We start from the raw sequence: 24,250 nt of genomic DNA, 5'->3' as shown, positions 1-24,250 counted from the left end.
CTTCAATAACAAGGACACGACAAACTATGAGCCCGAGACAGAACTCTTGAAGAAAGTCGAGACCCTCATGGCCATCAATGGAAAGAGCTGCTACGCTTTGTCTTTTTACCCAGCCTCAGAGAGGAAGATCAGGAAGAAAATGGAGAGGATTTTAGAGAATAGAAAGGAAAGCATTGCACAGAAGGAGAGAGAGCTGGTGATGCACTGCAAAACTGAGCAAGAGGTTGAGAGAAAAAAGCAGGAACTCAGGAGAATGGAAGAAGATGATGCAAGAAAAAAGGCTGAGAATTCAGCCATACCAAAAATATCTATCAGTCTAGCCAAACGGCACACGTCATGCCAAAAGTCTTCCACCTAGAAACAATTATTTGACAAAACTTATGTGATTCTTGTGTGATGTATATATAATTCCTTCTACGTACAGTATAAAGTTAAAAATGGACTAGGCTACTAATGCTTTCTACTGATGTATTTTTTTGTTTTTCTTCCATAGAGTAAAATATTATTATTTTTTTATTGTAGGCTAATGTATGAAAATATGTGCAGAACATCTACCCAATGACCATGAGACTTTGCTTAGGGATTATTTTTTAAATCAACATGCCCAATATCATTTAGTCCACTTTAGAGGTTGTGTCTTTTCCACAAATACTGTCATTAATGTCAAATACTAAATGAAGTCTGATCAATTTCGTTCATTCAAATTATATTACTATAATGCGTGAAAAAAAAAAAATGTTGAATCAGAGTAGAAATACATCTGAAAAATAAACTTTTACATTTGAAAATTTGTTAACTGTATTCAAAAAATATTGTGGAGGCAGCCAAAAGTTCAGCTACTGCATTTAATCATTTCTCTTTGCAACTATGAATATTGCTCAAAAATTGGGTTATTGAGTAAAATTTTGGAGTTTTTAAATATTCACACAACAAAGTTTTTATATGATTGTGAGAGGTAAATTTACCCTGCAGTCTAGATGAATTACCGCACCACAAATCCAGCATCAATAAAAATACAAAAAACTATTCAATGTGATATAAATTTAAAGGTCACTATTATTAAGTGACAAAAGAATGAAAGTAAAAGGAAAAGCCTCTTCAAATTCACTCAGGTATTATTATCTGAACTTATTTGCTCAAATAAATATTTGCTACTTATCTGCTGATTTTTACTGATTGGGGACTATATTTACTGACTGTTTACAACTATGGCGTGTCTTTCTCCTCCCTCTGTTTCATTTAAATGACTCCTTTCGAGCCTTTCTTTCTTTCTTTCGAGCCTCTTGAGTTTGATGTTTAGTACTAGAGAAACACAGTGGTTTGACTACATGCTCTGGTTATTTCCCCATCACGAGTCTCTTCCTGTCTCACCATTCCCCTCCACTGGTCAACAGGAATACACTGAACTGCAAGTAAAGTATCTACTGTAATGTACCGTACTATTCAGAGGGTCATGAAAAAGACACAAATGTCCTCAAAGAAGCATTCAACAGTTTGTCAACCTGTCTTTTTACCAATCCCTTATTCATCCAAAGTAACTCGCAGTCTTACATTTGATTCACTTAATGGCAATATTGGGAGTAGAAATTGTTAGTGTTGCATTATTTTTCTATTTACTATACAGAACAAAAAAAAATCTAGTTGAATTTGAATGAAAAACACATTTTGAAAATAGCAACAGATGGCAATCAGAGATAACACCATGTGATGTTTTTTTTTTTGTTTGTTTGTTTTGTTCTTGGCTTTTGAGCTCACAGGTGTTATCTCAGTATGCACTTCCTGAAAACAGTAACATATCACAATCTGACCGAGTCATATATATAACTCCAAATAGGATTTGTTGTCACTTTTTTTACCACAATATTTTTTTTATTATAACCATATTTCCATAAGCAGAAAACTTTTTTTTTTAAATTGACAGTGTAATTTCTACAATTATGTGTGTGTGTTTTTGTGTGTGTGTGTGTGTGTGTGTGTGTGTATATATATATATATCTATATATGGATATATAAACATACACACACACACACACACACACACACAAACACACACACACACACACATAAAAAAAACAAAAACAAAAAAAAAACACAGCTCATACCACTCATGTTTGCCCAGCATACCTGAGAAAGGTGTCAGATAACAGCGGAAGTGTCTGACTGGACACTTAAGAACAAACTCTATGAGTAACCCTTCTGTTTAACTCAGTATGTGTCTTCATGCTTGAAACTGCTGAAATTGTTTGCATATCTGAAAGATTTTTAGTCCTCTTTTTATTACCTAAATGCCTGTTAGAAGACAGAGAGAAGACGTCTCATTGGGCTTGTGCAACCCTTAAAAGACACTGGTTAAACAGGATTCTCAGTCATTCAGTGGTGAAGGAACTCAGATTCAAGAACTCTACTCTCTGTCTGTGGATCCAGAATCATAAACACCAGCTCTGACCACTGTGAGTTTTTCTTTAATACATCTTTTAATACATCTTCTAGATTGCTTACAAATGGTAGGGTAGATTACTTAACCATTACTGATTCCAAATTACATGACAAAAATTGTAGTTAGTAGCGTAATCCATTACATTACAGATTTTAGGTAATATAAACAGACTACTTTTCGATTTACCTAACTCGTTATAATAGGAAAATTTGGTACCATATTAACATAAAAATGAGTGCATTTTAATGTTTGAAATGCTTCTTAAACCTGAAATGATTTTTGTAAATCCAGCCACCTTACTAATGACTGATCTCTGTGTGTATATCCAAAAAACTGGAAGACTTTCTGAGTCTGTATTAGCGGTAGGCAGTTTTAGGATGGAAAATTAGAGATAGACTGATTAAGTAAGGAGTTGAGTCTCAAATATCTCATTCCTAAGGTTCTTTTCTACAAAACAGAGCGATGACTTCAGAAGAGAGCCAGTGGGCTGAAACAGAGAAAGAAACCTTTGAACTGGACTCATCACTGGGCTGTGAGTTACCGATTCTTTATATAAATCTGAATCAATTCATTAAAATCAAATCATTATAAACATCTGGTCTTTTATAGAAAGACATTAAGGTGAAATTCAGTGTCTTCAATATCTTCCATAGCTGAGATTGATGAACTATATGAAAATGTAAGAGCAAATTCAGGATCACCAACTTTGCAAGGTAAACTAAATAAATTGTGAGATTTATATGAATTAAATGTATTAGCATTTTTATTCTTCTTAGTAGTAGTAGTATATATTATTATTAATAAATCAATTAATTATCTGGTTTTATCTGGTTTAGATATTCAAGACTTAAAAGAATATTCAAAATCACCCTCCTTGAATGGTAAGTGTGATATTAATTACCACTGGAACTAAATATGAGTGATTTAATGTACTAAGCAGGTTCAGCTGGTCTATTGTCTTTTAGTCCTTTAGTTGTTTGAGTCTAAAGAAGCAGACAATAGCCATTGCACATGCAATCACTCCAATCTGAGCTGTAAATACAAAACACAAAATGCCAAGAAAACAGAAACAAGATAAAGAACCAAACACATCAGATCAGAATACCAAGAATGCTCAGAACTGATACTAACAGGGTTTTGCAAAGTCATATGTGCTTTTCCAAACTGTTTTTGGACATAAGAATATAAGGACGACTTTTTAGGCATAAGAACATTCCTGACGCAACAAAACTCAAAACAGAATTCATGTTCTCTCTTAGTATATTGAATATTGATAAACTGATTAAGTGCTTAACCAGCAAGTTATGCAATTTCCAGTCCTTTAACGTTTATGTTTTACTTGATTTATTTAAAAGAAGTACAATCATAGGTGCTGATTTATGTTTCTGCCGGTGGGTGCAGGGAAACAGTGCATGTGATGGTTGTCGCCTAATTAGGAGATAAAATAAAACAGTATGCAACATATTCATGCAGTGTGCACATGTCAAAAGATTAAATCCAATCAGAAGCTTGTGACATATAAATGCACACATCAACCAGATCGCTTTATTTAGGTTTCATTTAAACACTACGTTCAGATTCGTCAATGAGAATGAATTAATTCCGACGGAAGCAAAAAGTGTCCATAACTAGGCCTACACCTGGTTTTCGTTTTCCAGTCTTTTTTTTTCTAGTGATGGTGTGCTTGATGAAGAATTCAGTTCATGAACAAAAATACTGCAAAATACATTACCAAGAGTCAAGTGGTCAGACATTCGATAGTCATAAATACTGATGTTAACACACAGGGAAAATGTGTAACGGATGCCTCGCAGACGCAAATGGGGTAAATATATCACGTCGTTTATTCGAGAAGCGTCTCAACCCACTCAGAGGCAGTTCAGAGTTGTGGCATAAGGGACACAACATCTCCATTCCCTCCATCGGGAAATGATGGTTACCATACGTGACCGAGATGTTCCCTTTCAGGTGATCAGTTCAAACTGCTCTTCCACTGTCGAAGTTCTGACACTAGGGGTCCCTATAGTAAACGTCACAGCTGCTGAACTTGCTGGTAATGGATTCTTGTAGCAGGTTCCTCCACTGAATTCATCTACTGTACGTGATAGTGCTTGAGTGATGGAAGGGTAGTCCAGGATTCATAAAAAAGAACCCCACTGGACTCAATGAACGCATATTATCACCTCAGAGAGGGGATGGTGCTAAGTGCATGCTCTACACACTTATGTTTCTGGGCAAGAAAGGCCGCTCTCTCAGCATCCACCTCAGACTGAAACTCATCCCCTGGAGGAGCTGGTTCAGCCGAGTCATCAGCTTCCAATGATTCCAGCCCATCCTCTGATGCTGTGATTGACAGCTCATCCTCATCACAAGCCCCGAATGAGAAATTGAACTCGCCCTGAGACGAGCCCTCAAACTCATCCGGAAGATCAACCAGAGTGATGACGTGTGCCTTAATAAGCAATCACATTACAGACTTGAAGTCAGAGTTGTGCAACACTCAATCGTCGTTTATGGATACCATAGAAATAAATGAGAAGTGCCGTAAGCTGAATCCCACCTGTCGCAAAAAGTCTGTGACTTCTCTTATAAAACTGCATTTTTTTAGTGTAAACTCTAAAAATAGTTAATCCAAAAGTATTGTTTAGTGTAAAACATGTTGAAGATTAGCCAATAGGCTCTCGAATCATTAAATGATAAGCTGTTTCCTCTAAAAAGATGTTTATTCAGCATAGTGAAGCCTCTCCTTCATTGACATCCATAAAAAAAAAAAAAAAAAAAAAAAATGGCCTCTGGTCTCCTTTCGCACATACTGCCACAGCAGAAGTGTAAGCCTTAGCCATTACGCCTTTTTGGCTGATGGTTGCAGGCTTGCCTTCTAGTGGCTTTGGAAGCAGTTCAGGGTCTTTTAGAAAAGAACACAAGCCGTGAGTGCAACGTGTCTATGGCCATGTCCTGGCAAGTGGAACATGAACCATCCACAAGGGCTACTTCAGCGTGAGCATGGGCCAACCACTGAATGCAGTGTTTCCCATGGGTGCTCAGGGGCTCGGGCCTATGAGTACAATAATACATATATTTGGGTGCAGAGATGATGTTTGGAATGGAATGAGTAGGAAACAATGTGAACTACTCAAGTCTGAATAATGAGGATTTCAGTCAGTATTCTTGAAAAAGACCTCTAGTGGTTGAAAGGTGGTTTAACTGTCGATCATTAAATCATATAACCTCGATTAGTTTCAAAACTGTATCTTATGACTTCCATTGTATGGACAAAAATACTATGGAAGGCAAAGGTCCACAAAACTGTTTGGTTACCAACATTCTTAAAAATTTCCTTATTTGTGTTTCACAGACCTACAGGTTTGGAACTGTATGTGGGCCAGAAAATGATGATAGAATTTTAATTTTGGGGTGAAATGCCCATTTAAAGGAATATTTATGTCATTTCAACCTGTATGACTTTCTCCCATGGAACACACTCACAAAAAAAAAAAAAAAAAAAAAAAAAAAAAAGTTATATATATATATATATTATATATATATATTATATATATATACTTTGTGTTCCATGGGGGGGGATCAAACAGGTTTGTAAACATATGAGGGTGAGTAAATGATGGTGATGATGATGATGATGCTGATTTTAAATTTGTGGGTGAATTATCTCTTAATATCTTCTGTTACCAAGTTAAAAATTTCAACATACTGTACTGTGCATGATATTTTTCCAGCTGAGGCTGAGGCAGAGGAATTGTGCATCATGTTACTGGGTGCTAGAGGGTCTGGAAAAAGTTCATCTGGAAACACCATCCTCGGCTGTAACGCCTTCAACACGGACATGCAGCTGAGCAGAGTCACACAGTTCTGTGAAAGAGCTTCTGGAAACATCATGTGCATCATGTGGCTATAATCGACACGCCGGGACTGAACAAGATCAATCGAATGGAAAAGGAGGTGATCAGGGAGATCATGAAATCTATCTTGCTCTATAAGCCAGGACCACACGTGTTTCTGCTGGTTCAGCCGGTGGGAAACTTAACTAATGAGGACAAGAACATACATAAATTAATCCAGAACATGTTTGGGAAGAACGTTTGGAATTACACAGTTGTTCTGTTCACACACGGAGATCGACTAGAGGGGAAAATGCCAAATGATGTGATTGCCAGCTCAGACAAAGACCTTAGAGACTTTATCCGCACATGCAGTGGAGGATTTGTGTTCTTCAATAACAAGAACATGGGAACTTTGAGCAAGTGACCAAACTACCTGAGATATTTGATGGCCTTGGTGGCCATCAATGGCAGAAGCTGCTACAATCATCATTTTTACCCGAGCTCAGGAGGAAAAGAGAAAGATACGTGAAAACAAGTGAAGCAGGGGAGGATTTTAAATTTGTGGGTGAATTATCTCTTAATATCTTCTGTTACCAAGTTAAAAATTTCAAACATACTGTTACTGTGCATGATCTTTTTTCCCAGCTTGAGGCTGAGGGCAGAGGAATTGCGCATCATGTTACTGGGTGTGCTAAGAGGTCCTGGAAAAAGTTCATCTGGAAACACCATCCTCGGCTGTAACGCCTTCAACACGGACATGCAGCTGAGCAGAGTCACACAGTTCTGTGAAAGAGCTTCTGGAAACATCAACGGCCGACCCGTGGCTATAATCGACACGCCGGGGGTGTGAAAGATCATTAGATTGGATGGGGAAGGTGGTGATGGGGGTGATGATGTATATCTTTCTTGTTTTATGAGAGGACGGAACGTGTCTTCTTTTCTGCTGGTTCAGCCGGTGGGAAACTTAACTAATGAGGACAAGAACATACATAAATTAATCCAGAACATGTTTGGGAAGAACGTTTGGAATTACACAGTTGTTCTGTTCACACACGGAGATCGACTAGAGGGGAAAATGCCAAATGATGTGATTGCCAGCTCAGACAAAGACCTTAGAGACTTTATCCGCACATGCAGTGGAGGATTTGTGTTCTTCAATAACAAGAACATGGGAAACTTTGAGCAAGTGACCAAACTACTGGAGAAGATTGATGCCTTGGTGGCCATCAATGGCAGAAGCTGCTACAAATCGTCATTTTACCCGAGCTCAGAGAGAAAGATACGTGAAAAACAAGAGAAGATTCTGGAGGAGAAACAGGAAGAGATTGCACGAAAGGAGAGAGAGCTGGAGGAGAATTATGAAGATAGGGAGGAGTTAGAGAGGAAAAAGCGTGAGCTCTGGAGAGTGGAAGAGGAAGATGCACGGAGACTAGCCGAGAATCCACCAAGACGCAAAACTCTAGCTATAAATCTCACCAGAGCCCACTCATCTATAAGATCACAGAGCATCCACTAATCAAACCATTTTATGAGCAGTTCAGGACCTTTCTCATGAATAATGGAGATTAAATATCCCCTGTAGGTGATGATCTATACATTTTGCACTGTTCAGGCTTTACTTTGTGCCTGTTTATTATTGTTGTGTTGTTTTAATTAAGTACACCGTTAATTGTGTATGTAGGTAATAATTCTTTCTCGTCACTGAATAACATACTGTATATAAAATGTAAACATTTAACTTGCCACAGAAGTTTAATTAAACTGAAAATACCACTATGTTCCCATGATACTATTATGGAAAATTTTAACCCTACTATGGCATTAGGGGTCAATATAACCTCCTCTTAAAATTTCCTTAGTTAAAAAACACGGTTCCCCTTCATCTCAGTGGCATAAGGTTTTGTGACTTTTTCTACATTATCTGTCTGTACACACACAAAAAACTGGGCTTGATTCAGATGTTCTGAAGGTATGTAAAAACCTAAATAGGTAATGTATAGGTATGTGATAACCTGGTAAATAGGTTAGAACTTCAAGTACTTCATATCTCCCAAATCACAGCAGAAAGGTATATACGAGAAGTAAACAAAAACATATCAAAAATATGTATTGTTAATTTTTTTTTTTTTTATTCAGTAAATGTTTGGGGTCATATTGGGAAATGAGGAGAATTTAATTATGAAACAATTGTTCAATTGTCATTTACCTCTAATGCTATAAAAATGTAGTCTGTGCGCTACAATTCTGTTACTGACCTTCTTCACTCTCATTTATTTTCATGATTTAATGCTGTCCTCTTCTGGTAATGACTGTTAATGACTGGTTATGACAAATGGACTCGGATTACTTAATTTTTTTTTAGATGTTGTCAAGATGATGTTTTGTAGTGCAATTATTTTATCCAAAAAAAAAAAAAAAAAAAAAACTGACATTAACAAAGGTTAAAATATGCTCTAAAACTATATTGTTAAGTGTTAGTTAGCTAATTAACTAACAATTAAATTAACAAATGAGACCTTATAATTAACAAATAAGAATTAATTAAGTGTAAGCAAAACATTTAATTAAAAAGGAATATGTGAAATAATTATGTAAAACTATATTACTAGTACAGAACATATTAACTAATTGTATGTATTTGTCATTCTAACTGATGGAAACTGAAAGAAACAAGATTAGGCTTAAATATTTCTTATCATATCCTAAAGATAGACTGTAACTCCTGTTTACTTATTTGTAGTTATTTTAATAAAACGCCATGGCCACACTGTTTTGGTACCTCATGTTGACAAAATCTGGTACAAATCATATCACAGCAATTAAAGGACTATATATAAGAAGAATATATATAGAAGAATTTTAAAGTTTGAAGTGTTGCCATGGCAACGGTATTTCAGATATCAAAAATCCCTGTGCAGTTTTACATCTGTCGTGTTTTGAAAAAGATGAAGTTTGAAGCAAATCAGGAAAAAATGAGAGGCTGATTAAAAAGCATTTTGAAAATGACAAACTTCCTGCTGCCAGCTGGTGGTGCTATAACTTTGAATCCTAATAGTCACATCTATGTCATTGCCCTCATGCCATGAACCAACTGCTGAAGTTTGATCAATATCAGCCAATGTATGCCAAAGTTATAACACACTTCCTGTTTCTCATTTTTCACCACAGCCAAACCGTTCAAGATATAAAAAATACCTTAGCATTTTTGGATCCTCATTGCCTTGAGATAATGTTAACTGAGTTTGGAGAGAGACTTTCTGCCCGGCCTTGATGGCCGACGATTCCAACATGTGCAAATTTTCAAGAGTTTTTGAGCATACCCCTCATAGTAAAAATAAATAAATAAAATAAAATAAAAAATATTGCAAAGTCCTTAGAAAAACAATGGCGTGCAAACAAAATTAAATCTTATCTTAATTTTTTTGTCCTGTTAATAATTTACTCTAAGAAACATTATTTACAATAATAAAAAGTTAAAGAAAAAAAAAAACATTTATTGCAATCATTAAAGTAAACAGCACAGTACACAGTAATTTCATTGGAATACTAATAATATGATGTTACAAGTAACAATGTTGGTACAAACTACATAAAGTAGAAAAAAACTTTTTTTAAATTATTTAACTGAAAAAAACTAAAACAACAGCAACAACAAAAAAACACTAAAACACCTTACACTCTGGAAAGTTAAAGGAAACTAATGGTACACACAATGTCTTCATAAAATAATTACAAATCTGCTATAATTGTAATTATAATGGCATCTCTTCATAAAAAGGCCTTTAGAAAGTGGTGAGAATTATAAAACTTAATAACTCCAGGCTTTATAGGACACTGTGGTTTCACAGTTTATTTAAAAATTTAAGGCAGCGATTAAACTTACAGGTATTTCTCCAAACTCTCTATAGCTTGCTCTTTTGTGTAGGATCTCCATACATGTGGAATCTTACCAGAGCCACTGAAAGTTTTGTTATAATACTTTTCCAAATCAGCCTGGAATCGACACACAAACCACTTCCAGTATGGCAGCTCTGAGAGATCAGGCGTGATGGACCAGTTCTCAAACTCTGGACCTGCTGTTCTGTACTCCTTCCATAAAACTGTGTCATCTTTTTGAATATCCGGGTAAAAGTATTTGTCACTTGCCACTGAAGATGTGCAGAACTCCAAGCAAAGATTATTTGTTCCTTTGTAAATCATTCCTCTCATCCCACAGTTACGATGGAAGGGAGCAATATGATCTCCAAGATGGTCTTCCATTGTGTTAACACAAACAACTTTACAGAAGGGACACTGGACCCAGCAGCACTGGCAGAAATGTTTAATCAAAAACTCATCTGGTGGTTCCCTGAAAATTTCCATTTTAATATCAGAGGGCTTTGTTAAGTCTCTGTTCAACTCTGCTATTATGGGATGAAGTTCACTTTTCACAACCTCCACTAGAAGTTCAAAATCAGTGATGTCCTGACAGCAGTTGCCAGTGAGATGTTCTTTACTGTATTCAAGCTCGTCTTTCAGACAGTCTGAGAAGATCTCCAGCCACATATTGGCATCTCCACTTTTGTTCACGACTTCAGCTGTTGCAGTTTCAGCAGCTGTGATGACACATTGCCCCTTGTGCTTGATGTTCCCATTAATCATTGCAAGAGCTGAGGAGTTCTGGCCTGTTATATATGATTTCACTTCAGCTTTGATGAAATCTTCAAAGTGTTTCCTTGGATAATGTATGTACTGAATAAACTTTGCAAAGTTCTCCTCCTCTGCCAGTGCTTTCAGAATGTGTTTCTCCAGGTTGGACCTGTTGCCTTTGAAAGCTGGAATATTTGTCCGCATCTCTCCTGCTAGATCATTTGCAGTCTTGTTGTAGGCACTCTGGAGAATGGGGGTTTTCAGCTCACTACAAATCAAGGCTCCAAATACTGTAACAGATTTTGCACCTTTGCAGAATCCCTGGAACACACTGTAGTATTCTGGTTTCTTTCTCTCTAAATAAATCAAGGGATCATTGGTGTTTCTGAACTCTTGATGGAGCTCGGCAAACCTCTCACCTGCCCACTTACAAGCACTGATTGTCAGGTCAACTGTGAACTCTTTCTTGAATTCATATTGTGCGTTTATGCACTTGTGGTTTCCTACGTTCATTTTTACAAGCTTAGCAATTTCTTGAATGTAGCTTTTGTTGTATCCCATCTTTGCAACTGGTTTTGACCTCACCTGGTCCACAGTTTTATGAAAAATACTTTTCAACAGATGTTTTATTGACTCTTGTTCTTCTGGTGGAAGGCCAAATGCTTTGCTTATCCAGGATTTTTTTATGGTGTTTTTTTATTTTGTTGTAATATGTGTTTTTTTGTGTGTGTTTTTATTTTTTTTTTATGTGTCGCACAAGTGCTTTTTCGTGAATTTCAGATATTATTGTAATTATGTCACTTTCTAAGTTAAGATCATCAAAAGGTTTAGCATCCCCTGTCAACTTAGAGACCCACGTTTCCCACACAGAATCAAACTGTGTCTTCAACCCTTTCCCATCCAGACCTTTTTGTTTAAGTCTTAATGCAAGTTCTTTGCTTTTCTCAAGGAGTTTTCGCTCATGCTGAGTTTTCTCTCCATCCAGTTTAATGAGAGCTTTCCTTTGATAGATGATGTTCTCTAGTTTTACTTTGGCATCCCTCACAAGCTCCCAATGCAGGTGCTTGATTTTTTCTTGAAATTTCAATTCCCATTGAATCAGCGTATCCCTTTCTTTGTGTTCTTCAAAGTAATGTTTCATGGACGTTTTCACCTCTTCATTGGTCTCTGCCATCTCCTTTTCCAAGTCTCTACTCTCAACTTTATGAAGTTGCTTGTTGTTGATTCTGTTGTGCAATTTGTCTTCAATCTCCAGCATGGCACTTCTGAGACTCCAGGTCCACTTTGTGTACTCCTCTTCTAATTTTCTGTATGTTGCAATCTCCAAAGTATTCTTGAAGCTGAAAACAAAGTTTTCATTCAGAAGAGCATTCCAGAGGTCTCCAATACGTTCCTTGAATTGTTTCAGTGTCAAACCTTTATATTGTGAGGCACGGGAAAGAATAGTGCTCTTAAGCTCCTGCACATTTTCACTGTAACATGGATTGGGTGGTGCCATGGGTGGGCTGCCTTCCCAGAGCTGGGCAAAGTACCTCACGTCAGTCTTTATATTAAATTCAATGACGTCACTAAAACATTCTGCACCACAGACTTCTTCTTTAGCAGCTAGTTGAGTCATCTCATCTAGTTTCTCCTGCAAGTGTTTTTTCCCTACCATGTTCTTCTCGCCCGCTGTGATGTCTCCAACGTTCTGATGTACAAACATGCAGCTGGGGTTCAGTCGTACCTTCTTCATCCTCAGGAAGGCTTGAACAACAATCTGAAGGATGTCTTGCATCTCAGCTGGATTCTCACCAAAAATGTTGATCAAAGTCATGTTTCCAAGACCGACCACAAACGTTGCCATTTCATTATCATGATGTCTTGATGACCTGCAAGGCAACTCTAGAGCATGAAGACCCTCAGTGTCTACAACAAGAATGTAGTCAAAGTTTAACTGTTTTTTAAGTTCCTCAGACACCTTGACCAGCTGCATGAAGGCTCCTTTGGTGCATCTACCAGCGCTGACTGCAAACTGCAGTCCAAACATGGCATTCAGCATGGTGGATTTCCCAGTGCTCTGAATCCCTAAAATTGACAACACAAATACTCTCGGGTCTCCCAGCATTTTAATAAGTTCACCTAGAACCGCCTGAACCCAAATGAGAGGCACATGAGCTGCATCACCATCCATCAGCTCCAGTGGGTATCCGGAGATCATGAGCTCTGCAGCAAACTGCGGAAGAGGCCTGACATCTAGTTCACGTCCAGATCCTTTATTCTTCTTGTTCACAGATATATTTGATTCATATATCTGGCCAATCTCTCTTAGTATGTGCTCCAAGCCAAATGTGGCTGCATTCAGCTTCTCTAATAGCATTTCTAGATGTATCTGTTCTACTGTCAGTTGCTCAGATTTATCATGTTCCTTTTTCAAATCCAGCACTTTTGACCATTTTTCATAATATTCATGATGAAGCTTGCAGAGATCTTTCGAAGTGTACTCATCAAGGAGGATCCCCAGCCATTTAAGAAAATACATCTTCTCATCTGCATTTATGGTATTCAGTTTTTCAATAAACATCTTCGAGAATTCACTGAGGCCAAATTCTTTCTGCTGCTCACGGATTTTGTGCATTTCTGTTTGTTTTTGGCTAGTGTGCATTTCAATGTTATCCCCTTGAGGTCGATGTAGTTCTTTGCTCTTTAGACACCAGTCATGCCACAGTTTTCCCTGACAAGGCAGAAATGTTTCTTTGATTTTGGACATTTCCTTTGTCTTCAGTAGTCTTATCATCTGCACTGCTGCCTCTTTTCCTCTTCTGCAGGAGTCATCTCTCTCATCCACTATGATTTCTGAACGTTCGCCCATATTCTCAAGTTTGAAAACTTTCAGTGATTTTGAGAGGCACTCATTGATGGTTTCTCTAAGTTCCTCTGATACATCTGATCTGCTTCTCTTATTCAAGCCAATTGTATATTTGCCTTCCTGTACCTTGGAAACCACTGAGTCTTCTTCAGTCAGAAGGCAAATGAGAGGCTTTGTACTATTGTAGAGCTTTTCTACTATTGTCATACTTTTGTCTCTCTCCTCAAGATTTGGCAGAAGCACTACATTTATTGAGGACTCTTCAGTCAGAATTTGCAGCTGTGTCTCATTATCTTGTGCATTGCCATGAAGATTACAGAAGGCAATACAATCTGGGAATTTATCAGTTTTCTCTCCAGATGGGCAGTACCAGGCGATCTCAACCACTCCATCCATCAGCAGACGGGATTTTGTGCTTCCACGGCAGTGTCTGTGAAAGAATGTGTCATGCCGTTCATTGATCAAGTTGTTCATTAATTCGGACTTGGATGAAGAAACGGCTGAAAACCTGAAAAAGGCAATCATAGGTGTCTCAGCCTTGTAGATTGTCTGGTTTTTAATTATGTTTTCATTGTGTGACTTCCAGCTTTTCTTAAACTGCCTGAAGGTCCACAGGGGAAATCCAATCTCTTGGGTAAACAGATCAGGTACAAGCAGAGGAAGAGCATACTGACATTGTGAAAGTTTTGTTACCATAAGTTGACGAAGGAAACTATCTGCACAGTGAAACACTGCCATCTGAATGTCCATTGGGTGAATGGGCTGTATTTTGCCTGCAACATGTGCAGGCCTCTTGAAAATTTTTTCGAAGGCATTACCCCCTACCGTATCAGAAACCATGGTTTTTGTTTTAAGTGCCTCACTTTTGTCTTCTTCTATTGGAATGTATCTTGCTTTGTAATCTGCCATCAGAAGTCCTTGTATATAAGTTTGAACCAAATTCTTCTCATTACAAGGTTTGTGCCTTTGTATTGATGGAGCTACCTGCAGAAAGTCTCTTGACCTCAGTTTGTAAGAGCTTTTTTCACTGAGTTTGAGTCTATTGAAAAGCTTATTGATGTTTTCCAAATTGATCGGATCCTTGTCTTCATATTGGGGTGGTTCTTTTTCCAGTTCTCCTTTTTTGACATCTTTTCTCTGCTGAATTATTAAAAACCATTTTAATTGTCTTGAGTAAATTACATTTATATTTGAGAATGTTTAGATATTTTTAATATAAGACACTAATTAAAGGAATGTTAAGGATTCAATGCACATTAGGCTCTGATGACAGCATTGACAAACTTTTAAAAGCACTCCAAAAAAAGGGCACTGGTAAACCATCATTTAAACATAAGATGTACATAGGTGGAGGTGCGGAGGTGCATTCTTTTTAAGGATGGGAATACTTTTCTAAGTGGATACACTTTTGAATAAATGTGATATAACTTGTAACATGTAAAGCAAGTGGGGTTGCTTTAACAGACTCTTTTGAAAGCATTTTGTTGTAAATTCTGAAATATACTGTATTTGAAAATATAATTTTTTTTCTGTATAGGACAGCAGATGAGAACAGTTCCTATTCTCTGTTTTATTTGAACTCCATAAGATGAGGCATGTTACACCCAGGGCCCTTGAAACTAGAGTTGCGACATGCTTTGGTCTCGCCGCCGTGTGGTCATGTGATTCATGGAGCTCTCAATAGTTGCAAACAACTCTGCGCTGTCAATATCTTTAAATTGGTTTAAGCAGGATATACAGCAGTTTCACTGTATTTGCAGCCATTTCTAGTAAATATTGACGCATGTGCATTGATTGTGCCTTGATTACTGTGCTAACTACAGTAGTATTTACAGTAGTATTTTATTCTGGGGAGTGATAAAGAGACAGCATTAATATGCTCTCATACTCCTTGGCAGTCAAATGTAACACTTTTTATCAATAAAATAAACGTACTATATTTTAGTTTAGTAATATGTAGTTAATATTATGAGGGCATTTTTGGTATCAAATAATATGTGCAATAATTAAATTTATTACAATTAGTGTTGCATTTAAGGTTAAAACAGAGAAACATTTTTAAATTCCAGTGCAACAAAAGACAAATTAGAGGCATTTAGTGACAGGAAAAATAATATTCTTATGTAATGCCATGATATAACCGTATGGCTGTTTAATAAATATACATGTATTCACCTCTAGTTTAGTTGCTGAAAAGAGTATTGCAGGTCATAATTGATTACTTTTTTTTAGGTTTTGCATTTGAATATATATTTAGACATTATCAAACACTAAGTTTGTTTTTTTATGTTACATTTAAAAAGGTTTATCACATACAGTACTATTGTTATTTTATGATATTCACAAACACAACAAGTGAATATTAATGAATGCAAGCAAATACGGAATTTAACCCAGGAATGAAGTCTCAAATATTGTTTAAAAAAACAAGGTAACCAATAACATTCAGCAATTTATATAAAATATCCAGTGAGGCACTAGGTTATTCCTAATGGGCAGGCTTCACAGAAACTCATTTGACCTCCTACAAGGAGAAAGATTGCAGAAAGACTAAAAACTGTTGAAAATATGACAACTAGAATATAGTTATGGTCAATATTGAAGTGTTGCTCATGTTATCTAACTACAATTATACTCTAACTATCTATCATCTAATGATAAATGTTAATTATAACGCGCTTCATAAAAACCCACTACTGGTTTGATTTCTGAGAGGTTAACAAATGCGTTAAAATATTTAAAAAATGCAGATATTTCTTCAATTTATCAGTGAGTGTCCTTGAGAAACACTGAAATTAATGGCCTTTAATGCAGGAACTATTGGTTGTTTGGAACTATTGGCTGCTCCATGGCACAGTTTACTTCTGCGTTCCTCAGTTCCTATGGGAGTGCCGCAACTCTAATAGGAACTTTCTCGTCATTTACTGTCACTGTCAGGATCAATTTAATAGCATTTAATGAATTGATTGTTGGTTTTAATATTTGTATTGTGTGGTAACTGTTTCATAAAAGCAATAAGCTACTCGAGGCGTGCTATGTTGTGAATGGTTGAAGGGGTTGCAGGTACGCCGCTTCACAATACAGCATGGCATCTCCTACCTTATTGCTTACATATATCATGATAAGATTATGACTGAAATGCATTACCTTACCTTACAATCATGTTGTAGCTGAAAATTGTTGCCTAAAAATATAAATAAAGTAATTAATTTACATCATGCAGCATTTTACCTTTTTTCTTCTGTAAATTTTAATGATTTAATCTTTATATATATATATATATATATATATATATATATATATATATATATATATATATATATATATATATATATATATATATATATATTAATTAAATTAGCTACTTTAAAGAGCTTATGAAGTTTTTGTTTCCAGGACTTTCAATGGAGGGACAGATACCTCTCAGGTTTCATTATAAATATCTTAATTTATGTTTTATGGAACCAAAGTCTTATGGATTTGGAATGATGAGAAGCAAGAAGCTGAGTAAATAATGACAGAATTTTCATTTTCATTTTTAGGTGTTACAGCAAACTAATAACTGACAGAGTTCCCTATGTAGTTCACAGCATTATTTGAGAAAAAATGATATGTACTTAATGTGTATCAATATGTATCAAATCGAAACTAAATCAAATCAAGAGCTTGTGAATCAGAATCCAATTTATTTGTGAAATCAAAAGTGTGGTTGCAGACGCACTGTTTTTCATGAATGTTGAGGTTAAAATCTTTTTTATTATTAATTGTTATCAACTCTTAACATCAGAATGGATACTTTTAACAATGCAAAATATTCTTAGCGTAGGCCTTATCAACAAATCAAAAAATTGCACTTACTTTTTTTCTTTCCTCCAGGTTCCTGCCCACAAATCTTAGTTGCACTTTTGTCTTTATGCTCAGCCATCGAATAGTGTATATCTGTTTACAAGAAAAATATGACTATTTATAAAAAATAAAAAAACTACTGTTTATAGTTGATTCATTTTTGTTCAGTACTTTGTTCAATATACAATTTTGAAATGTAAAAATATATTATCATATGTAAATTAACAGTATTTAAATGACTAAATGCTGTAAAATATTGCTCATTGTTAGTTCACGATACCTTATGCATTAGCTGATGTTAATAAACCTTGAACCTTATTGCAAAGTGTTACCAGTTAATTTAGTTGAACCTGCTTCATCTACTGTAGGAGAACTGGCCTACCTTGATCCGGGAAATACTGATTGCTTAAAGAAAGGAACAAAGTCAAATAAGAAGAATTACAGAGAAGAAACAGTTATAGCCAAGTACCAAGACAACTAGTGAACAAAGTACTTACTTGGCACAGTTAATGAATAATCATGGGAATTAGAAAGAAATGAATATGTTGAGCCAAAGAGGTTTTGTGGCCCAAAGTCAAGTGGTGGATAGTGATCCCAAAGATAACCTGCTGAAGAAAGAAAATATTTATACATACAGCACAGTATAGGCCAGCCTTCATTACAAACACACACAACTCAAAACAGTCAACTTGATAATTCAAACATCAAATGGAAAATAAATAAATCTCTTTATGTACTTTTTAAGATGTATGTATTGTACATAATAAACAAACTGGACATTTTGCCAAAATTCAAATAGGCCTACTTTTACACATGTCTGTCACTAGGGGGAGAAAGGTGGACTAGGATACCTTAGCTACGACCCTGCTTTTACATTTTATTTATAAAGCCTATACACTTGAGCCAGTCAACACTGTAATTCAGCCACAGTGCAGTAAAAACACAGACACCAAGGAAGGGGTTACACTCTAAAACATCAAGAGTACAAGACACACTCACTAACACGCACTCACTTACACACACACACACACACACACACACACACACACACACAAATTAACTGATGTAGTTGTAACAATATGGCTAAATTGAGCCAGAAGACTCAAATAAGAGGCTAAAATCAGATAAAATTGATTCATCTCCAAAAAAAAAAAGTTCTGTTCATTTTTGTTACATTTATTGTGTTGAATTTTGATGTTTTGTGTAGCAAAATGATTTTCTCTGTGTTCAGGTTTGACTGTAGTAAATGCAAAAAAAAAAAAAAAAAAATAAAATAAAATAAAATAATAAAAACATTTCACATTTTACATTTCAAGCCAACATAAAAAATCTAAATCTTTACAAAAAAATCTGCTCCTGGAGAGGGTTGGAGACCCCTTATCTAAATTTGTGTGTGTGTGTATATATATATATATATATATATATATATATATAAATCCACAACTTAATAAAAATGAGTATTTCTGTCTAAAAACAACCAGATAATTTATAAGCCTTTTTATTTTTATATAGAGCAGGAATCTCCAACCCTGCTCCTGGAGAGCTACTGTCCTGCAGATTTCAGCTCCAACCCCAATCAAACACACCTGAGGGCTACTTAATAATTACAGACAGGTGTGTTGGAGCAGGGTTGGAACTGAAATCTGCAGGACGGTAGCTCTCCAGGAGCAGGGTTGGAGATCCCTCACTATAGAGCTATATGAATCTAGTGGTTAAACTATGAAATTGCAGAGGGGTTTTTTTTTTTTTTGTTTGTTTTGTTTTGTTCCCACCAGATGGCAGTAATCTTCCTTCAAAAACTGGATTGGAGACGTTGGTCTTCTCTTTTTTTTTATTTTTTATTTTTATTACGTTGGTCTTCTCCGTAGGTCGTGTTTGCAGGCTGCATACGTCATCAAGCCTGGTTTATTCCAGTTTACCGAGAATTACATTCGCGAGTTATTAACATATTACAACAATTTACGCTTAACTAAGAATAATGGTCAAATTTATAACTGTTAATATTTAAACTAAGATCTTCTTTATGACGTATGCAGCCTACAAATACGACCAAACGTTTGAGAAACGGCCATTGTCTGTAAAATGTTAGAAAAAAAAATCCCAAAACATTTTGCATTCTTTTCAATGTGAATCATAAATATTGCATATAAATATTGATTAGTACCATGAAATTCGCTCAAAATACAAAATTTACAAATATTATTGAACAAAAATATATTAGACATTGATTTTACTGGGGGAAAAAAAAGTTACATTTCAGGGATTCTGTCACTTTTGACCGCGAACTACACAAGTGTGACCCCCAAATGAACAATAAGTGTTTTAAATGAGTGATTTCGCCACATTTATGTGTTTCGAAAGCGGAAGTTATACAGCCGGGTAACTCCCTTATAAAGATAGAAAGAAGAACACAGTAAATCATCCTTTGCACGTTCCCGACCAGCAAAATAAAACTTAAGTTTCCACGACTTTCCAGCATTTAAGAAGAAATACATACATTAAGCTATTATGCTATGTGTTTTTTTTTTTTTTTTTTTTTTTTTTTTTACGAAAAAGTTAAAAACTTTGCTAGATTTATGTTAATCGTTGCTATAGCCTAGTATTTTGTTCTTGTGTGTAGAAATCATTGATTTACCTTACAGCTTCAGATTTCTCCACAAAGTGAATTTAGATCCGCTGTCTCACTGTATTTTCAACTGTCTTGAAACCACACCCACAGGTAAAAATGAAAGTAAATAACGGAACTATATCCGTAACTAAATCTAAAATTTTGTTTTGATGGTCGCGCTTTGTTTATTATTATTATTAATTATTATTATTATCTTACTGTTAAGGGTATAAAAAAACTACTATTATTTATACTGAATATATATAACTATATATATTATGTGCCAGTATGACCTTAATGTAAGATCGATGTTTTGATCTTACATTACTTAATGTCTCTATTTAAATATCAGACTTTGTACTAAAATGAATGTATATTTGCATTCCACTGTGCTGCTTTTCAATTAATATAACAGTGTGTTACACATAACAGTATATATAGTGTTATAATTTTTTTTTTATGAAAATATTAAAAACTGCTAGATTTACTATAGCTGCAGATATCTTTCTTCTTGGATAAACAAGTTACAAGCCATGTTTCCCAACCCTGTTCATGGAGGCACACCAAGACTATACTTTCAAACTTTTCCTAATCAAACACACCTGAATCACCTCTCAGCTTGATAATAGAGACTCCAAAACCTGAAGGAGATGCAAATAAGGGAGACATCCAATACGTGCACTGTTGTACTGTTGGTGTGCCTCCATAACATGGTTAGGAAACTGTGTAAGTAGTATCAGATAAGCACACAAGTGAGAGAAACTCATTCAGGAATAACTAATTGTTCACAACTGCACAATTTAAATCTAAATATTCTTTCTTTATTTTTCTGTTATATTTGTACAATTCTCACAAATGTTACCACCAGGTCCAACAAAGGACATCTTTGTTAAGATGTGATGTTACAGCAGCTTAAAGATGATTTCAAGCAGTTCTGTCAGCCTAGAGGTCATTCTCCTGAAGTCATTATCCTACAGAGAAGAAAGAGAGAAATGTAGAATTCAGTCAATAAAAAAGACCATGTATAGGAAATTGTTTAGACTCCTGTCAGTAGTAACATCTGCAAGCCCAAGTGAACTCACCCTTTTGGCGGTGCAGTGGTGGAAAACATATTCAATATCTGAGACAAACTCTTGCACTGTTCGATAATCATTATTCTCCAAGTTCAGCTTCACTCTGCCCAGCATCATGGGACCACAGATGTTCTCACTGAATCCTGGAACCTAGACACCAGCAGTGTATCCGTCACATACTGTACATATACACCACACATAAGAGCTGCAAATAATGACCAAGAGCCAGATGAAGCTCTTAAATATGAGATTTACTTTGGCACAGGGGTCGCTCATGCTCTCGTGTAGCAGGTGTAACAGCAGGTACTGACAGTGCTAGAAGAGAATCAAACAGACTGTAAGTGTTAAATAATTTTGGTCTATAAAATGTCGTTTTGCACCCCATTTACTTGACTTAAAAGTTTTGCATAAACTTTACCAGTGTGTACTGAGAGACTGGACTGCTCAAAACATCCTGTTGGGTCCTTTGACTGGAACTTTCCATCTTCTTCATCACACAAAATGTGCAGCTCCACTGGCTCCTGTACACACAAAACACACAGTATTACACAAAGTCATACGTCTAGTCTGTCTAATCCAGCATGATGTCTCTCTCTCACCCAGGTGAGTCTCCTCCGTTTACAGCTGGTAGGTGACAGTGTGAATGAAAAGCTCGTGGACATTCATCACAACACACATCACACATAAATGTCCTGCAGTAGATATTAAATATCAAACCAAGTGGCACTTGCAAGTTAATGCTGCCAGAGCCTCACTTTTCTTCACTGTTGCTCCGAGACTTCTAATCAGCTGGTGTTTTGGTGATTTTTGTGACATGCTTTGCTTAAAGTATAAGTGTGCTAACTTTCTTAAGAAGAAATGACACTTAGTTTGATATTTTGTCTCTGCAATGCCATCCAGGCATTTTTATCTGTGCCTAAAGTGTCCAAATATTATAATTGAAAAACATAATTAACCAAAACATAATATATATGAATATATTTGTAGCAATTTTTTTTTAATATACGTATGTCCACTCACACACCTGTGCAAAGCGATATTTATGTAAGATGCCAGAGTTAGAACCACAGGTTATAGGTAGGGTTGGACCTTCAAACACGGTCATGTCAGTGATATCTTCATCACTCTCATTAACAACTTTGCCATTGTCTTCATCGTTTCCTGACATTTCTACAACAAATGCACAAACACTAAGGAAACAGAATATAAAGAATAATGAAATAGAAAACTGAGCGTATTGTCTGGTTATAGGTCACTATTATACTGACCAGAGCAGGAAGGAAACAGCAGTCTCTGACGCTGTGAAAATTAAGAGATGCAGGCATGTCAGTGACGGGGAAGTGGGAAAAGCTCCCACAACCGTTTTTATCTGAGATTCTGTGTCCTAAACATCTGAGCTAAATCTCTGTCTGGATTATTATTATTATTATTTTTTTTTTTTTTAATGTAAAGTCATCATAACAGGATCTAACCTTTCTTTTTCTGAGTCTGTCAGCACAAGGTGAGGATTCAGGAGAGTCAGTCTGTGCAAAAAGAAGACAGAGATTGGGTGAATATATGAGAACATAATGCCTGCTTATTTCACAAAATATATGTTTATTTTTGTGCTAGTTGGTTTTACAAAAACAATCAAACCTGTTCATTCTTAACCCGGCTTTGCTTAAAGGATGACAGAAGTCCGGTCTATGGATGGAAGATGTGCTCAGCTTATCAACACTGATAGATGTTATTGTTTTACTTGAATTAACATTCAAACATTTAGATTTACAAATAACTGAATCATAAAATCAGATTCTGTTAAATACCAACATTATTCATTTTAGCAATAATTGAATGCTAGATACAATCACACTTGATTGTGGATTACTTAAACCATTTTATGCACCTCAATGAGTTTGTTCTGGAGTGGAATATTATCACAAAGATGCTGGTCTTCCATTTTTTGCTTCTCTCCTTTCCTCCGAAGACTTTCAAATTCATTGGGCTTAAACCACTGGTCTTCACTGAAGATGCACTTCTCCACTGAAAATGGATAAATATTTATTCAAGCAATACAACAGAGGCTTGTCTCATTTTTGGTTGTACAGAAGGGAAGAAGTCTCCTTTCTGTTTACAGTTTACGTTTCTCATTTGACCTTTTGTTCCCCTTTTTTTTCCTTCCTCTGCGCTGTTGTCCTCACTCAGACTGTCAGATCCTGTGCTGCTCTCAGTATCCCATTCTGATTCAGAGTCTGAGTCAGACGTTGTGTCTATGTCTAACTCTCCAGCCATGTCCTGTGGTTCTCTGAAAAAAAAAAAAAACACGTAACATTGATTATACATTTTTTTTTTCAGAGGAAATCATCATACATTGCACTTTTAAACATGATCATGTGAACTTGCTTTCTGTTTATGTAAAGATGACTCAAAATATGTTACAAAGATGAGCATGATATTAGAAATGAAACATGATCTTGTCTATAAACAGTAATTTACAGATAAAGGAAATGATTATGCTGAAATTATATAATTTCAATATAAGGGAAAATACGAAAATTGACTAATGGTCACTGTAAAAAGCACTGATTTTAACATTAAAATGTATAATAAAACAAACATACATATAGTTACACACTGAACATATTGTTAAATATAAAATATAAATGTATTATTTTAGAGTATTAGTCTTATACATTTACAGTAAGGTAACATTTATTCTCTTTTTTAATCACTATACTGTACTTATTTAAAGCTGACATCATATCCTCTGCATTATTGTAGCTGCATGAAGCAAACTGAATTCTTCATTCTGTTTTGTTTGCAAAAAAACATATGATTATATATGACATAAGTCATATAAGAAATTAGATACACTCCATAAATTATAATGAGACTGAAATCTAATGAATTTTCAAAGTTTCCCTCACACTGAAACAAAACTGAAAGTTGCTTCGTGGACTGTTGTTTTGAAATCTGCGTGACAGATGAATA

At 35.7% G+C, this 24,250-nt stretch overlaps 3 protein-coding genes, 1 long non-coding RNA gene and 1 pseudogene across 5 annotated transcripts; 2 read left to right on the top strand and 3 right to left on the bottom strand.

Moving 5' to 3' along the window:
• Positions 1 to 2,139: 2,139 nt before the first annotated feature.
• On the top strand, positions 2,140 to 6,700 carry LOC109049027 (annotated as a pseudogene).
• Positions 6,701 to 6,721: 21 nt separating this feature from the next.
• Positions 6,722 to 7,792, top strand: LOC122138755 (GTPase IMAP family member 8-like). Its single transcript, XM_042733152.1, has 3 exons — positions 6,722 to 6,801; positions 6,922 to 7,120; positions 7,229 to 7,792. Exons 1-3 carry the CDS (start codon positions 6,722 to 6,724, stop codon positions 7,790 to 7,792), a joined length of 843 nt encoding a protein of 280 aa, XP_042589086.1.
• Positions 7,793 to 9,749: 1,957 nt separating this feature from the next.
• LOC109049026 (interferon-induced very large GTPase 1-like) lies at positions 9,750 to 20,326 on the bottom strand. The gene is given in 6 exon segments (XM_042728851.1): positions 9,750 to 11,601; positions 11,603 to 14,893; positions 16,906 to 16,937; positions 17,612 to 18,004; positions 18,097 to 18,204; positions 20,235 to 20,326. Coding segments are annotated over 4 exon segments (4,836 nt in total). The 5' UTR covers positions 17,679 to 18,004; positions 18,097 to 18,204; positions 20,235 to 20,326; the 3' UTR covers positions 9,750 to 10,155.
• A 680-nt stretch (positions 20,327 to 21,006) lies between these two features.
• Positions 21,007 to 21,951, bottom strand: LOC109049025 (bromodomain-containing protein 2-like). The gene is made up of 5 exons (XM_042728877.1): positions 21,880 to 21,951; positions 21,699 to 21,801; positions 21,536 to 21,595; positions 21,290 to 21,430; positions 21,007 to 21,178 (listed from the first exon to the last, which is right to left on the bottom strand). The coding sequence occupies exons 2-5, from the start codon at positions 21,771 to 21,773 to the stop codon at positions 21,110 to 21,112; spliced, it is 345 nt and encodes a 114-aa protein (XP_042584811.1). The 5' UTR covers positions 21,774 to 21,801; positions 21,880 to 21,951; the 3' UTR covers positions 21,007 to 21,109.
• A 357-nt stretch (positions 21,952 to 22,308) lies between these two features.
• Positions 22,309 to 23,177, bottom strand: LOC122138077. 2 transcript variants are annotated; one of them, XR_006155293.1, is made up of 5 exons: positions 23,166 to 23,177; positions 22,916 to 22,963; positions 22,753 to 22,803; positions 22,549 to 22,579; positions 22,309 to 22,450 (listed from the first exon to the last, which is right to left on the bottom strand). It is a non-coding gene; the product is annotated as an uncharacterized LOC122138077 (long non-coding RNA). The 2 variants fall into 2 exon arrangements; XR_006155292.1 differs by lacking the exon at positions 23,166 to 23,177 and having other exon boundaries at positions 22,916 to 23,159.
• Positions 23,178 to 24,250: the final 1,073 nt, after the last annotated feature.

This window comes from Cyprinus carpio, chromosome A3, assembly GCF_018340385.1.
Source record: "Cyprinus carpio isolate SPL01 chromosome A3, ASM1834038v1, whole genome shotgun sequence".
Classification (NCBI taxonomy): Eukaryota; Metazoa; Chordata; class Actinopteri; order Cypriniformes; family Cyprinidae; genus Cyprinus; species Cyprinus carpio.
The sequence above is the reverse complement of the archived record's forward strand: the minus strand, read 5'-3'. Positions and strand labels throughout refer to the sequence as shown.

What these genes read in the sequence shown, in the direction of transcription:
- LOC122138755 (XM_042733152.1), top strand. Translation starts at nt 6,722, where the DNA reads ATGGCCTTGGTGGCCATCAATGGCAGAAGCTGCTACAATCATCATTTT. An exon ending in GGAGGAAAAGAGAAAGATAC is followed by an intron (nt 6,802 to 6,921) that starts GTGAAAACAAGT and finishes CTTTTTTCCCAG; the next exon opens with CTTGAGGCTGAGGGCAGAGG. An exon ending in CTATAATCGACACGCCGGGG is followed by an intron (nt 7,121 to 7,228) that starts GTGTGAAAGATC and finishes CTGCTGGTTCAG; the next exon opens with CCGGTGGGAAACTTAACTAA.
- LOC109049025 (XM_042728877.1), bottom strand. Translation starts at nt 21,773, where the DNA reads ATGAAGAAGATGGAAAGTTCCAGTCAAAGGACCCAACAGGATGTTTTG. An exon ending in CAGTCTCTCAGTACACACTG is followed by an intron (nt 21,596 to 21,698) that starts GTAAAGTTTATG and finishes ATTCTCTTCTAG; the next exon opens with CACTGTCAGTACCTGCTGTT. An exon ending in TGAGCGACCCCTGTGCCAAA is followed by an intron (nt 21,431 to 21,535) that starts GTAAATCTCATA and finishes GCTGGTGTCTAG; the next exon opens with GTTCCAGGATTCAGTGAGAA.